The sequence below is a fragment of the Cryptotermes secundus genome, unplaced genomic scaffold (assembly GCF_002891405.2).
Source record: "Cryptotermes secundus unplaced genomic scaffold, Csec_1.0 scaffold526, whole genome shotgun sequence".
Taxonomy (NCBI): Eukaryota; Metazoa; Arthropoda; class Insecta; order Blattodea; family Kalotermitidae; genus Cryptotermes; species Cryptotermes secundus.
Window position 1 is genome coordinate 1,170,387 of NW_019721013.1, and position 15,788 is coordinate 1,186,174.

General features: G+C 43.9%; 1 protein-coding gene across 1 annotated transcript in view; it reads left to right on the forward strand.

The window, feature by feature from the left end:
- Positions 1–15,788, forward strand: part of LOC111875246 (midasin) — a 161,972-nt gene that overhangs the window by 116,050 nt on the left and 30,134 nt on the right. Inside the window, exons 36-46 of the mRNA XM_023871314.2 lie at positions 1,942–2,101; positions 5,368–5,615; positions 6,144–6,355; positions 7,386–7,549; positions 8,397–9,356; positions 9,897–10,230; positions 10,595–10,768; positions 12,831–12,991; positions 13,327–13,832; positions 14,350–14,537; positions 15,265–15,703. Coding sequence (XP_023727082.1) covers positions 1,942–2,101; positions 5,368–5,615; positions 6,144–6,355; positions 7,386–7,549; positions 8,397–9,356; positions 9,897–10,230; positions 10,595–10,768; positions 12,831–12,991; positions 13,327–13,832; positions 14,350–14,537; positions 15,265–15,703 — 3,546 coding nt within the window. The remainder of the gene's footprint in view (positions 1–1,941; positions 2,102–5,367; positions 5,616–6,143; positions 6,356–7,385; positions 7,550–8,396; positions 9,357–9,896; positions 10,231–10,594; positions 10,769–12,830; positions 12,992–13,326; positions 13,833–14,349; positions 14,538–15,264; positions 15,704–15,788) is intronic.

Sequence of the window (15,788 nt, forward strand, 5' to 3'; positions counted from 1 at the left end):
TGTGCCGGCCATGCCATTTGTACATGCCACGTGACTCAGCTCCACTTGTCTGTCTGTCCTGACGTAACGGCACTTCTAACATCTGAAACTTTTTGTGCGTTCTTTGTCGACGCCGTCAGTGGCAGCACTGTATGTGTCCATTCGTAGGATAATGGATAAACTGGGAAGGATTTGAAAGGAGCGTTCATGGCTAGTCGAGGCACTGCGCGAAGTTGCTTGGATGGACTGGGTAAAACCACGAGAAACCTCGGGCTAGCCCGTTCCTCCGGCCGAGACTCTAACCGAGCACCTCCCGATTACGAGCCCGGAGCGTTGCCGCCACGCCAGTCCGCTCGGTAAGAAGGGGTCGGATGGTAGGATGATTAATGAAAGACAAATAGCAGGGAATCTGGAAAGAAACGACTAGGGTCTAATTTGATGTTTGCCTGGGGGGGGGGACTGTGAAAGAACACGAAAATCTTAAGTCAGGATAGGCAGTGTGTGCCGAGATACGAACCCGAGCCAGTCCAAATGCGAAGCCGGGGACGTGACTACTCAGCACGCCTGGTGTAGCGTAAACAGATAAGGGTGACTGAAACGAAGCAACTAACAAACCAACAAGGTCGCCGTGTTCGGCGTCTCTCTTTATTCCAAATGGCCGATATCGGAAGGGCATGAAATGTGTGGCCCCCAAATGAAATTATCCGGTGCAGATCGAGTTAGCTGAGAGCACGGGGCAGCTCTGCCCGTCCTTGTAGCATTGCTCAGCGGGAGACGCTGTCAGCAGCTAGTCTGTAAGGGTATCTTTCGAAATTTGCCTGTAAGGACTAAGGAAAACCACGAAGGATATCTGATATGCCGGCCGAGGTTAGAACCGAGTACCTCCCATGTGCGTGTCACGCTAACACGCGCCATTTTTGAGAGCTTAATTGTAAGTAAGTAGATATGTTCTGTATAATCTTCTATACAATATGCCGTGTTAGTGAAAGTGACCTGAACACGCTGAACTTGTCAGAGCGGCAGGCCGTCATGTCGAAAATCGATGGCCTGATATATTAGGGGAAAGTTGGGTAATCGCGCCACTCTGTGTACGTTAAAATTTTTTTTTTGTGTGGCAGAAGCCAACTCTCGCTTGTACATGTTACAAATGCCGCGACAAGTGTGTTGCCATTAATTAATAGAGGTAGACATGTCAGGAAACGTGACAGCATTCAAGAAATGAAATATAAATCACTCCTAAACGATTCTGACATTGTTTGTGGACTATATCTGTCGCAGCTATTCCGAACCGAAAACGTGTCGAGGGCCGGATCTGTTTCCATCTTCAGATGAAAAAACTTTGGAAAAATCCAGTCAGTTTGCTAATCGTGGCGAACCCAACAGATTGCACGCCTCTCCATCTTTTGGACTGAAGACGGAAACGGATCCAGTGCTCGAAACGTGTGCGGCTCCGAATACGGGACGTTGGACGAAGTCAGGACCCGATATGCTCACAAATGGCACGTAACATAGTACTCGTACATTCGGCTGTATTCCATTGCTCCGTCTTGCCTTCCTTCAGGCTCCATAGCAAATATCGGTCTTCCTTTATTTCTCATTTCTCTCCCCACATATTTTAGAAGTAGGCAGGGTATGTAGCACGCTTGGCAGAGAAATGCAGTAACATTATAGTAGGAAATACAGGAGGGAAGAAACCACTTGGAAGAAATAGGCATGAGGAGAAAGAATAACATTAAAATAAATCCTGAAGTTATGGAATAGCAGGGTGTAAACTGGATTGATCTGGCTTAAGGTAGGGGCCAGTGGCGTGCTACTTCTATTGAAAATGAGTTTAAGCTATCGAGAAATTACTATTGATATCGTTATTCTCGATGTCGAATCCGAGTTTTTTCTCCTGTAGTGTGACGTATCGATTTATCGATGTAAATTGACATCCTGGGAATTTGTGTTTGTTTCCGCCAGGCCGACTATAGTCGTCACTTGGATGAGATTGCTGCACACGTGGAGCGTCTCCTCATGGCTGCCGTGAGACGTCGGCTGATGACGGGGAGTCGTGACGTCGCAGAGGCGTCATGTGGGCTCCTGCGGCAGTGGGAGGATTTCCGACAGCTCTCGAACCAAGGTATTGCCTTCACAATGCGCTTGGCAGCAAGGTACTGCCTGTTGGTGGCAGATTCCCCCGGGGCCGTTGCCCACCTTCACCAGAACACAGCAGGGCCCATAAAGCACCCTGTTCGGCATTCCCATCTGCCCTTCATAAATAAAACGGAATGGCGGATGGGTGCGTAACCTCGAGACAAGTTGGGGCTTAGACACGCAAGATGCGTGTTGCAATGACTGGACCCACTTTTGCTGTTTTCGTGTATTTTAACGACTTTTACTCGTGTATTATGGCTATAGCAGCAGGGGAAATAAGCTTTGAGGCATCACGTCGGAATTGTGATAGGAGCGTTACACGTACGTGTATACAGCAGTACCTGAAGCAGCACAGAGACCAGCTTCTGAATGCTGTGTATTCCTGAGTACCGTGCGGAGCAGAATGCAGGGCTTTTGAATGTTAAAGCAGATGGCACCTGGAGGCACCACTGTGCTCCGAAGGGTACCAAATTATGATGTAAGCTGGCTCAGTGATTCCGAGTCGGTGTGCAACACAGTTCCAAGGGGCTGTCGTGATTTATCCCAGTCCCTCTGGTCACCTCTGTCGCCGTATGTGTCATGTGACTGAATCGCTTACGCTGCCATTCTGTGCTTTGTGTCTCAGTACTTGATAAATCATCATTTAATAACTAGTTAAATCGCAGAGGAGTGGATGGTAGAACATTTCTGATTCTCAGCCCACCTTCAGGAAGCATGTGTACCCATGACCGCTTGAGCCCTCCTGAACTCTGCCTGGCAAAGATGGGTTGTGCCTGCCCCGCAGCTTAGATGGTCACTACCGGCTTATGGGTTCATTCCCAGGGCAGCCCCCCCCCCCCGCATTTATGTTTCCCCTACCAAATATCATTCCACCAATGCTTCAATGTTATCATAGGCTCGTATATTAGGCTGTAGTATGTGATCCTACTCTTCAACCCTGAGGATGGAGGCGATATGTTCCTGCGAAACGTCTGGTCGCCTCCAGTCTGCACGGCATTACAACCCAGAAGGCCGTACTGCTCATAGTTACCGCCGTGAGAACCTCACATCCAGCATTCGGCTTTCTTTCGCATTAATAACCTTCCATATTTGCCGTTTTTACGCCATTTGCGCACGGGCGCCGGTGTGGCGTGGGGGGCACCCCAGGTATCTACCCCACCCATGAATTCTTGGAAAGATCACGCTCTAAAGGAGAATGCAACATGCATAATACTGGTACAAGAAATAAATTTACTCTCAGAAAGTTGTCATTTCCTGAATATTCGAGGGTTGTCAATAAAGAGTGGTTTAAACATAAGTTTGAAAGTAAATTTCATGGCTGCTTTCCCTCTTCTCCTTGGAAAAATTTTGATGGGGCCCATAGTAACAGATGTAACCTCTGTACCTGATTCTGCCTTTCACCTTTCACGCTTGCTGCTCATGGTCGCGCTGGTTTCTCTTTCACAGTTCCCCTCTGCAATCCTCATAATCATCATCTTTCCCGCTGCCTTGCATTGGCGCCTTCTGTAACCCTTTAAGGCTTTTCTACGCCGAGCTGGGGCTTGCTAAACTATGCATGAAGCAGACGGTTTGTTGTGAACCCGCGGCCTCTCGCCCATCCATCCGCTCAGGCAGACGCCCGCCACAAAAAGTCCGTCCTGCAACTTGTAAGCTCGTGTACAAGAAAACACTTTCCCAGCGGAATTGCCTCACCTCGGCGCAGACGCGTTGCATATAAAGCGAGACTTAGTGTGCCGTTAATATTTCACGCTCGCCACGTGTTTTCTTGCGGGCTGCAGACGTAAAGAACCCCGTTACAAGATAGCCTGAGAAGGGCACACTTGTACATTATGTTGTTCTCACGGTTCCCATGGGAATTAAATGCAAAAATGAACCATCAGACACATCTACTGTAGTTCAGAGTTGACAGTGTATCAAGGCATGTTATCGAAACTGCTGTAACGTAAGGAGAGGAGGGAAGGAAAGGGGAAGAAATGAGAACAAGACTTACAAATGACAGACATGGGATAGCAGATAAATACAAGTTTATACAAAGGATGGACAAAAATATGGAAACACCTCGTGAAATGCATGCCTCAATTGAAGTGTTTATTTTAGCGACGTTTATAGGTGACACTGCCTTATCTGCCCAATAGCACTACGCATAAAACCGCTGCAATACGTTGCAAGCTTCATTTGTTGTCGAGACAGTGTTCTGTGCAGTTTTTAATGCATCATGTCAGAGCTAACAGAATTCGAACACAGGCAAATTGTTGGGGCCCATATGTGGGTGCTTACATAACCAAGGTAGCCGAGGTCCATCCCATGGTGCAAACCAAGATGACAGTGCCCGTGTTCACACAGCTCACATCATCCAGGACTGGTTTTCTGAGCACGGAGATGAAGTGTCATGTCTGCCATGGCCCCCACAATCGCCAGATATCAATATTATTGAGCCTTTGTGGTCTGTTTTGGAGAGCAATCTGCGTGCTTACTATCCACCTCCATCATTGTTAACAGAACTTGCCAATGTTTTGCAGGAAGAATGGTACAAGATTCCCTTGAAAATCATACAGGATCTCTATTTATCCATTCCAAGGAGACTGCAAGCCAGAGGTTGTCCTACACCATATTAGTCACAGTAATGTGTTTTTTGTTGGGTGTTTCCATATTTTTGTCCATCCCCTGTATGTAAACTTCCCATTGAATTTTCAACCTGCCTTACCATATTAGTATTCATTTATTTACTTATGGTTTACCTAATGGCACATACTGTGTAATGTCGAATGATAGGATGATCAGCAAGTAATGAATTACAATGGACATGGCCTTATTTTATGTACTGCCTTGACATTTATCTTAATGGGCCGAGATAAATCACGTCAGTCAGGATATGCAGTATCCAGGCCGAGATCTGAACCAGTGAACTACCAGATACAAAGCCCTTCATGAAGGAAGCAGCCTGCAGCTAGCATGTGCTGCAGACCACATCTGGTTTCGTGCTAGACCCTGGCGAGACAGATTCAAAAGCATCTTTTGATGTTATAAAGATACTGGCTATTGACATGCAGGGTCAGTGCTGCAAAGTGACTGGTGCCAAGTTCAAATTTCACTATTGTGGCTATTCTTTCCATGCACCAGAGATGAGATATGACCCATCACTCCTCCAGCAGGGAAACAGGTTCCTACAGAACATCGATACCTATTTACTATGGCGTCACATTCAAGAAGACTGCGTGACCTCAGAATAATATGCAGTGATTTTCTCCACAGGTCCAGATGTGGAACACCAAACACTTATTACTGAAACTAGTTTATTTGGGTGTCGATTGGCTGCCCTGCAAGCAATAGTAGTTGCATTGATGACTGGCACTGCCTCTCACCAGTTGGGCCAACAGACCTGTGAGGCTGAACTGAAGGTTTTGGAACACAGACTCAAGAAGCTAGCTCAGAATGTAGCAAAGGAAGGAAGTCTCAATGCTGGTGGCAAGTTTGAGTGGATTGACAGTGTTCTGGTTAAGGTAAGTAAGTGTCCTGGAAAGAAAGTTATTCAGTTTGACTACATCCACAGGCAAAGCAGCCCCCCCCTCACAGTACTGGTACATACTGTATCAAGCAATCTGCTTTATGTGGTGATGCTTCTGTCATATACTCACTGGGTGCTCCAATCAGATCTTGGTCAGGACACCAACTCTCCTCACTGCGGCGTTTCATGCTTCTCTCCAGGCAGATAGCAGTGTGGTAACTTCTCATAGGCCACGACCGCTTCCTTCCACCTCCTAGTTCATTAGTCATCCCATCATGTGATGCTGTACAGTTTGAACCACAGTCAACATTTAAATAAAACCTAAAGAAACGAGTAAATAAGCAGATACTGGTAATCTCTGTCCCCTCTCTCTCTCTCGGATGTGAGAACTGGGAAGATTAGTGACAAAGTAGTTGAATATTTTACAGCAGCAGTGAAGAACAGTTGATTGGTAAGCCTTGTGAAGTTCTCTCTTAATTCAGGAAGCTGTTTTTGCAGACATTTAACAACCTTCTCATGACAGTGTCTGCAAGATGGCTGCTGGTTGTTGGTGGATAACGTTAACTTGTGTTCACCTGCTGTGTTGGATCGTCTTAATGCCCTGCTGGAACCTGGAGGCATTCTTACGATTGGAGAGAGGGGTGTTGGCCCTGATGGCCAGCTTGTTACGATCTGCCCCCACCCAGGCTTTCGGCTCTTCCTAACTATGGATCCTCACAATGGAGAAATATCAAGGCAAGTCAAAATAATCTTCTCTTGGACCTTTGCTCGGTATTGAATTCTGTATTATTTAGTAACTGAGACACTTTGCAGTGTTACTTCATATGAGATGTGAAACTTTTGTGGCAGTGGTGTTCACCTTGTCACAACCCATAAGACACACTCCCTGCAGCAGGTCATAATTCGTTAGAAAGGTAACAAGCAGAGTAGTGCAAAATTACAAACATAGAATTAAAGACAGACTGCTGTTTGTGTTGACATGGCACACATAGAATGATTTCTGCTGAGGTATCCTGGATTCAAGTCCTGCCTTGAATGACAGTTCCTCAGACATTTATAAGCAATTTCTTGGGTTCTAGCACTGGCTACTGTATACTCTCACATGTATTTAAATGTGCAAAATATGATTCATACTGGCAAAACGAAATGCATGTGTTCAGGTGCCTGTTTCACAGAAGCAAGTGGACACTCAGCTGACACTGACAGAAGTTCCCAAGCTTCATGAACTGGGCATAGTTTCTGTTCTGTATATTGCGAATTTAGTTTGTGATCATAACTCATAAGAGCCTTGCATTAAAGGGGTTATTCCATGGTTTATGTATGAGTAGTTAACCTCTTGTATTGAGATTTGAAGGGCTTTGTGCTTTCCTGGGTGACCATTTAAAATTTGCAATGAATACAACTTTCCTGGAAAGTCATTGGCTCCACAAGGTAGTTACTTGGAAGTTCAGAGATTGGCTTTCTGATGCTCTCTGTTGGTGACAGTTTGAAATAGAAAGGCTAGGTCATTTGTGTATGATGACAAGTGTACCTTGACATTGCCATGTTCCTTGCAACCTGAGGCTCAGTGTTTCTGTAATCATAGTATAAAGTAAGCAGTAAAAACTTATTGGTATTTTTGGCCATAGTTTTTGTATTTGTGAAGGATATTGGATGTAACACCAATTACTGAACTCTGTAAAGCTTATGAGTGTTAGTTGGTACAGGAACTCCCCTGTTGCTTGCTTATGACTGTTACACACTGCATGTGATATGTTGCCTACAGGGCCATGAGAAATCGTGGAGTTGAGATCTACCTGCCGGGCCCGCAGGAAGAAGAGTACAGCTCCTTGGACCTCAGGTCCCTCCTGTACAATGCTGGGTTGAGGTTGCAGAGTCAGCAGGATGTGCTGTTATCAGTGCATAATGTAATGACTGAGGAGAAACGAGGTGAGTGCTTAGTGAGATAACATTGAGCTTCAAATATGGGCTCATGTCATGTGAGAGCACATTGTGATGTAATTGTGTTGTAGAATTTTTCCATGAGCATCCATGTAAATTCTTAATATCTGCAACTGGAATTGAAATAACATAACATTTATTATGAATTGTCTTCCTAGGAAAGGCATGCATGCGGTAGCATAGTTTAGTGAGGCACTATGCTACAAGCCGGAAGGTTGTGGGTTCGAATCCCGATGAAGTCATTGGATTTTTAAATTGACCTAATCCTTCCAGCTACACTATGGCCTTGCGGTCAACTCAGTCTCTAAAAGAAATGAGTACCAGGAATCTTCCTGGGGGTATAGGGCGTGCAGCAGGTAAGGCTGACAACCTTACCACCATTTGGAAGCCAATTGTCAATAGAAAATGTGGGAGCTTCGACATCTCACAACCCTATGGACTTTCACTGCCTGATACAGGGATAGCTTTATCTTTTTAGGAATTTCATTACACGAATACAGAAATATTAATCTCCACACTTCCTTTAGTTGCCCTAACCATAGTAATCTTCATAATTATTTTTAGTCTTCATTTTTCTTAAGACTTAAATTTTCATTGGTTTACATCTAACTGCTAAAACATCTTCATTGTGCTGTTTCTGTGCATGGAATAACTCATGAAATATGAAACTTTGGCTTTGCAGATGTATATCACGTTGCATCTTAAGTCAACCTTTCATGTGAAAGCCTCTCTAGATTTTGCAGCAGACAGAGAACAGCCAGAATTGAATGGAAATGCAAGTACCACAAATACCACACATGTAAGAATATGTTTTGAGGTTCTGTATTGTTCTCAGGTCTGGGTGAACCCCGGATAGCTCAACTTCTTGATGCGGCACTCCTGATATCACAGCAGATATCCCTTGGCCAGTGTCAGTATGAAGCCTTCCTGTCCAGCTGCAGTGATGTCTACATAAAGTCGTGTGTGAGAACTGCCTCTGGATCATCACGATGTTCAGACTTGAAACAAAAGTTGAGTCAGCTGTTAACAGAGACACTACACAATAGCTCCCTCGTACAAGAAACCCGCCATGAGCACTTAGAAGATGGTTTTGCAATGGATGTTTTCACGTTGAACATTTCCAGAGTGAAAGTAAATGCATCATTTGCTGTTTTGAAACAGCAAGGTTCAGTGCTGAAAGCCATGTTAGAAGCAAGTGTTTCATCTGGATCCAAGCACTCTGATGAACTCACGGAAGTGGGATGCATGAAACAGTGTTCAGACACGGGACCACTGAACCAACTGCTGGATGTTCATGATGAAAATGTTGCTGGAAGTAAAGTAGCAGCAGTTGTCAACGTGATTGAGCTCATTCCAAATCTTCTGCTCATGTTCTATGGAGCAGCGACTCAAAGTGACGTAGAACTTCGGCATGAGTGGCTCTTGAATTTGATCACTGAATGTAAGAGGAAGTGTCAAGGGGTGACTGCTGAGATTATTTTGAAGAAATATCAAAAAGTATGTGAAATGTTGAAGAGAACTCTTTGCCGAGCCTTTTCTTCATCTCCAAACATTCATGTAAATCTTGTGAAAAGTATGTACAGTGTACGGGACTTACCGTGGGACATTCATCTGCTTCCACACATTGCAGCATTTTGTGGTTCCAGATGTTCTGCATGTGTAGGAGTAAATAAACTGTCTCTTCTCCTTTGGTTCACCCTGAAGAAAATACAGACAGAAAGAGTGACTGAAGAAACACTTCCTGGCAAACAGAAGTCTCTGACAGTGGTGGAATATTCAACAGCTTTGATGCACGGTATGCAAGTGATGTACTTATTTAGCATGTGCAGTTCATTGTCCTGACATGTCTGCAAGTGAACACATAATCCTAATCATGCATGTTTGCTTCTGACTTTCTTTGATGTGCTCCTGCACATCAGTTGTCATCAGCTCAGCTGCATTTCACTGCATACACATTTTTTTCTTACTTGAGGAAAAAAGATAGGCTTATGAGATCACCATTCTGCCTGTGTCCCCTTCAAACTTTTGAACCAACTTAATAATCTTTGCAAAAATCATCATGCCATTGGAGGCCACCTCTACCTCTTACCTTTTTATTTCCTGCAAATAACAACATGGCAGATGCACAAAGCTGTGAGATCAGGGCAGTGATACTGTCACTTATATTCGGTTCTGAGTGGATGAGACGACGTTAGACTGGGTTACAGAATGTTTTGCTGGTGAGTGCAGTATCTTCTTAGTGCAAAGTTGCAGAAGTATTTCCATTATTATATTGCATAATTCTGTATGTTTGCTGTAGAAGAGCTACACATTTATGAATTTATTTGTTTACCAGGCACTCTCGCAGATGACATTACAAGCCATTGTGTCATTACCAAATTTTCACCTCTTATACGTCAGTTTGATGAATGCTTTGAGGCTGCCTTGAAGTCCGAGGACACATCCCTTGATGTTGCTCAGTGTAACAGGCTGTATGAAGCTCTGGAGTGGAGATTCCGGTTGTCAGAGCTTGGAGATTTACAGCTCGTCTGTACCGACAGGAAGAAGAAAGGATTGAGAACCAGGAACTTAATTGAGGAAGCTGTGTCGAAATTGAGTGTTCATTACAGATGGCTTTCCAAGTGGACGGTACCGTCATTGCAGCTCGTACTGAAGACGGATGAAGCTGTGTAAGTTGCACGCATCGCTTGGAGTTCGTAATGGTATTTGGTAATTTGATAGTGACAGATAGACATTTATCCATTGATCACCACACAGCTGTGGATATTGACATGAATATGAACTTAGTCAGTAGGCCAGCTCATATAAGAAGTGTTCTGTAAGACCAAGCACTTGATTGCCATACACTAAACTAGTGCCGACTTGGGTCTTAAGAAGAACTTAATGTCATGCTGTCAGCAGACTAACAAGTTTTGCACCACTGACTGTACATGAACACAAATTTGTTGCTGTTTGCATTTTACTTGCACCATTTTCAGGAGCATCTGCATTAATATAGTCTATTTATAATGTTGTTGCATTAACGTGTTGCAGAAGGAATGGTGAGCTGGTGAGTCAGTTTGAGTACACACTGCAGGTGATTGATGCCAGTCTGGCTGTTTCATCATCAGCATTGCTACCAGTTGGGAAGCATGTGAGGCAGTTCTTGTGTCAGCCTGTACCGCACGCCAGCAAGCAGCAAGTCGAGCTGTGGCAGCAGATGCAAAGGTAACTCTTATTCTGGGTTTGGCAGTGCAGATGTGGAGGGAGATGTGACAACTCAGCACAGAATATGCTGTGATTTCCACTGGGCACTTCACCTGGTCTGGCTTTATGAAGCACTACACAGTGTTGCCGTTAAACCTTGTGTACCAATTGCACAGCTGTTTGTCTAGTTTTCTTTGTTTGAAAAACATTTGCCCCAATATTAACCCTTTAAAGTACTGTTGTGATTATATTGTAACATGTATAGCTAGGCAATGATGCAATAAACACCTTCTTGCTTAAGTGCGTGAAAACAATATATGGTCATTGCTAGGCAACGACTCAGTAAACACATTCTGCGTAGGCAGTGATGTCACACACAATAGAGGGGCTGTGTTTTCTGTGTGGTCCATGCAGAAGGTTTATATGAGACAGTGAAGGTCATTTGTAGTAGCAGAAGCTACAAGGCAGTTGGGAATACAAGGACGAGAATGGAGCATGTCCTTAGTGAATTGTGAAGATTTGTTGAGTACAGATTAGGACAGAGGGGTACAGAGTGATTGAAAACATGAAGACTTCATAGTGATTTGAAGTGACAGTGTCTGTGTTGAGATCTGTTGCTAGGAGACGACTAAAGGGAAGTGAGAATCCTAGTGCATGTGCAGTGGTAAACTGTAAATTGTGTAAATCAGCGATAGCACTGTAGTAATTGTAATTACGAGAGATTGTAATTGAAGTGCCAGTAAATCCAATCATCCGATCTACAACCTGTTCATCACACGAACCACTCTATACATGACATTTTGGTGTCAGAAGTTGGTGGTTTGGATCGTATTAGATTCTTCGGCAGTGGTCACAACCGTAAATACGTGACAATTTTGTGTCAATATCCATGCAAGCTAAACATATAACAAGTGGAAACTTCAGGAGAAGTTATATTGCACTGGATTGAAGATTGAATTTTATAGTCATACCATGAACATGGAACAGACGAGGCAACAAATAAAGAGAAAAGTTGGCTCCACATGCCCACTGCGCACAGATTGAACCATTGTGGAAACACGTGTATGTTGAAATGGAAGAGGACATAAAAGCCAGGCAAGACAAGTTACGCACGAACTGGGCAAACGTAGAAGCCTTTAATGTAATGATGTAGGGAAGAGAGACTGCAAGGAAATGTACCACTGAATTTAACATTCAAAACTCTGCATTTTGCCCACTGATTATATCTGTGTGTGTCATATCATTCTTGGAACAATTAGCAGTAATTTCCCAGAATAGCATTTGTCGACTGGTTTTTGTATGGAAAGCACCGCATGTTTCCTGTGAAGTACAAACTAAATTTTAAAATGTTATTTAAATGTACTAGAGGTGTCGTGTAATGAATACACTTCATGTGGGATTCAGATGCCGCATGCAGTTTCACTTAGGGTCTTTTGAATGAACTACAGAATGTGACAGCATTATAACCATCACTCAACTCTGTTCAGTTTACATGAAACCTGCAGGTTCAGGTGGACACAGCTCTTTTAAGGCACCTATGACTCCATAGCCTGGCAGGTGATTACCAGCACTTTGTAGGAACTAGTGGGGTGGGACTAAGTCCCTTGTACTGCAGCCACAACTGGCCTTTTGTAATAGCCCCAGATGATAGGTGAGGGTGACTGTGGAGCAGTTGGTGGAATGAGGATTGGCAGGCGAAGTACTTGGAGAAAACCTGCCCCATGGCCCCTTAGTTCACCACAAATCCCACTTGACCAGACCCAGGATCGAACCTGGGTCGCCACGGTGGGAAGCCAGCGGCCAACCTCTTGAGCTGTGGCGCGGTCTAGGAACATATTGGTTCCATTTTCAGTCGTACATTGAGGACAGGCAGCACGTACCTCTGAAACATTGGTGTGCATGTACTAGACTACACACGTGTATAACCAGTCACCACTGTGAAAACCTCAGATCTCAGGTAGTTGTCAAGTTGTTTATCCCAATGTAGAAACAAACACAATTCCCTCTCAACTGTTGCATATTCATTAGCAGCAGTTACTCTCAGAGTAATACTTGTTAATGTTTTCGTTCTACAAAATTTCAGATTGTCAGATCTGCTGTCTCTGTGGCCAGGTGATAAATGGACTCACCATGCTAAGTCTAAAGACATTGTTGGCTTCCTCCAGACACAGGCTGGCATGAAGGCTCGTCTTGACCTTGTTCGAGCCCACCAGTGGTTGGTTCGTGGAGATAACACTGACCAAGGTATGCATCAGGTTGCACTGAGTTGCTGAATGTTTGTCTCTTGCATGCATCTGAGGGGTATGCCCTTGCTCTTGCAGTATATGCTGAAGTGTGGGGTATAAAACCAGTTTCAGGTGTTGCACATAGTAAGCACAGACTCAACAAAATTGTGAACTTAATTTTTATGCTTTGCTTATGCTTTGAAGTGTGTATAAGCAGATGCACCAATTCCTGAGAGTGCGGCTCATATGCAAGCAACATGGCGTGTGAGGGCTGAACGAATGCATGAGCTGAATTGATGTGTAGTCAGTCATGCTTGATGCATTTCAGTGTGTGAATTTTGTGTTTCTTTCTAGTGAGTTATGTCATTAAGGAAGTAGAGAAGTCGTGCCAGGAGTCTGGTCTCACCCATTGCTCTCCATACACCGTCAGCAGGGAGAATGGCTCTGTTATGCACAGTAACTCGGAGGTTCCATTATGGCCAGTACTTGAAGTGCTGTGCATTGCCCTCAGTGGTGCCCTCAAGCGGGCATTATGTCAGCAGAATGGAAGCATTGCATCATGCCAAGACATTGCCAGAAATCTAAGTTCCCTTATGCTACCGCTGCCAAGCATCCCTCCTATACTGGTATCAATGGTTAAATTTCTGGCTGAATCAAATGAGCTGCTGACTGATGCCACTTCAGACAGATTTAAGAATCTCATTCCAGAATTAATAATGGTGATATTACAACATTCAGAGCTGTCTCCAAGTGTAAAACAGCTGAAACACTGGTTGTCATGGAGACGGGAAGCTTCGGATGGTGAAAGCAATGGAAGTGAGATGGAAGTGGATTGGACAGGAGCTGATGATAACAGAGAAGTAAGTTTATTTTTGTGTTGTCATTTGAAAATGGCAAATAGTTCTGCAGCTGGAATATTAATATCATAGTTTCCTAGTTCAGTCTTGATGAAGTTCTGTTCAACTTGAAGAAAGCAGTCTTCTGGGATTTGGCACCTTGTATATGTGGTGTTAACCGACGTTTCGGAGGAACGTATCGCCTCCATTTTCAGGGTAGAAGGAGAAATATAAGAAATCCGCAAGCTGGTCACCAGTCTGCTTTTACCGGTTCTCATAGTCTCTTCGCTTGCAGATTTCTTATATTTTTCCTTCTACCCTGAAGATGGAGGCGATACGTTCCTCCGAAACGTCGGTTAACACCACATATACACGGTGCCAAATCCCAGAAGACTGCTTTCTTCATATTCACCGCCGTGAAAGCCTCAAATCTTACATTCTGTTCAACTTGCTACACCTGTTTAAAATATGTGTAGGGAGTGAAGCGGTGTAAATTAGCTGCAAGTATTTCAGAACGGTGATATGTAATTTTTCTGCTTAGGATGCCTTTCCTCTGCATTGCCCACTTATGACAAACATTGTGACATCATTTGCTTTGCCAAATTGCCAAAGCAGCAGCACTGAGACTACACTGGGCTCACACAGAGCTTATAAGCGACAGCTCAGCGTACTGAAGGAAGTACTTTGGAGAAATACAAAAGTTCTTTCAGCACCAGAACTTAACTACAAGTAAGTACTGCTGTTTGTCATTTCTGTCACTTGACGAAGCTGGTGAGTATCTTGTTGCATGTGGTTTAAAAGGAGTCACTTGATGCTAAGAGTTTCTGGTAAATGTACAGGTATTGTGTTGGTACTGTACCTAATGTACAGAAATTGAGTAATAGTTGGGGGTTGAGAATGGATATCATCACACCCAGATTGCCTTGTTCTTTGGGAACAACGGTAACCATTACATAGGCTGGGACAGCCCCGGGGCCAATCTGGATGTTGTGGTGAACATAGTATCTATGTCTGTCAGAAATTGAACTCCAGTTATTCAGCACAAAGCCAGTCACTGGTGTTTCCAGTTACCGAGTTACCCCAGCAGCTCCAAAATGTAATGGCTGTGATTCGGTTATAGTCTTCTGAAGATTAACTACAGCGGCAACAATAATAATAATCCTAGAATTTTCATTAACTGTATTGCTCCAGTATTGGACTGAAGTCAAACAGGCATGCATTCCTGGGTAGTGTGATATTCAACTCAGTCCAAATCAAGAAATTATCGTCTCTCTTCACTGCATCATGTGACTTTATTCAAAGGGGTATATGTTTTTTTCTTATCATTTTCCCTTAAAATTGCATTATTTTAGGAAAATGGTTAAAATTAATACACAGCAAAAGGGCTAATTTGCAATGAGAAAAGTGAAGTCAATTTTTATTAGCAAAACGTATTTATGTAATTTTGTTTCTCCAGGTTAAATGATGCTCTGAGTGTTCAGTCTTTCTTCCGAAGATTTGTACGAGCCCTGCTCTCGGCACTGGGCAGCAGTGCAGCTGAAGAGCCAGGTGGAAACTGTGTGGCCCATGTCGAGCAAGTGGTGCAGATTCTGAAGGACTATAAAGGTGGTGACAGATGGCAGCACCATGCTTCTGCAGGTGAAGAGAAGAAACAGTTTGCAGATGTGCTGGTGCACTTAGCTGACACAGTCATGGGTCTAGAGGACAGTGTAAGGACTGTCGCAGGTTCTTGTGGCAAAGTCACGGCAGGGGATGTCAGTGACTTTCAGATGTTTGTGTCAGCAGCAGAATCCTGGGTCCTTTTAGGATTCTTGCAGGTTGTGTTATTTGCAGATCTTGGACTAATGGATCCAGTGGCAAAGAGAAGACTGAAGTTACAGTATGTTTCAGAAGAGGTAAGAATTGTAATCGTTAATTGGTTTCAGGCTATTGTAGAGTCACTGATGTTGAAGTGGTCATTTTCTCACTTAAAATTGGTTG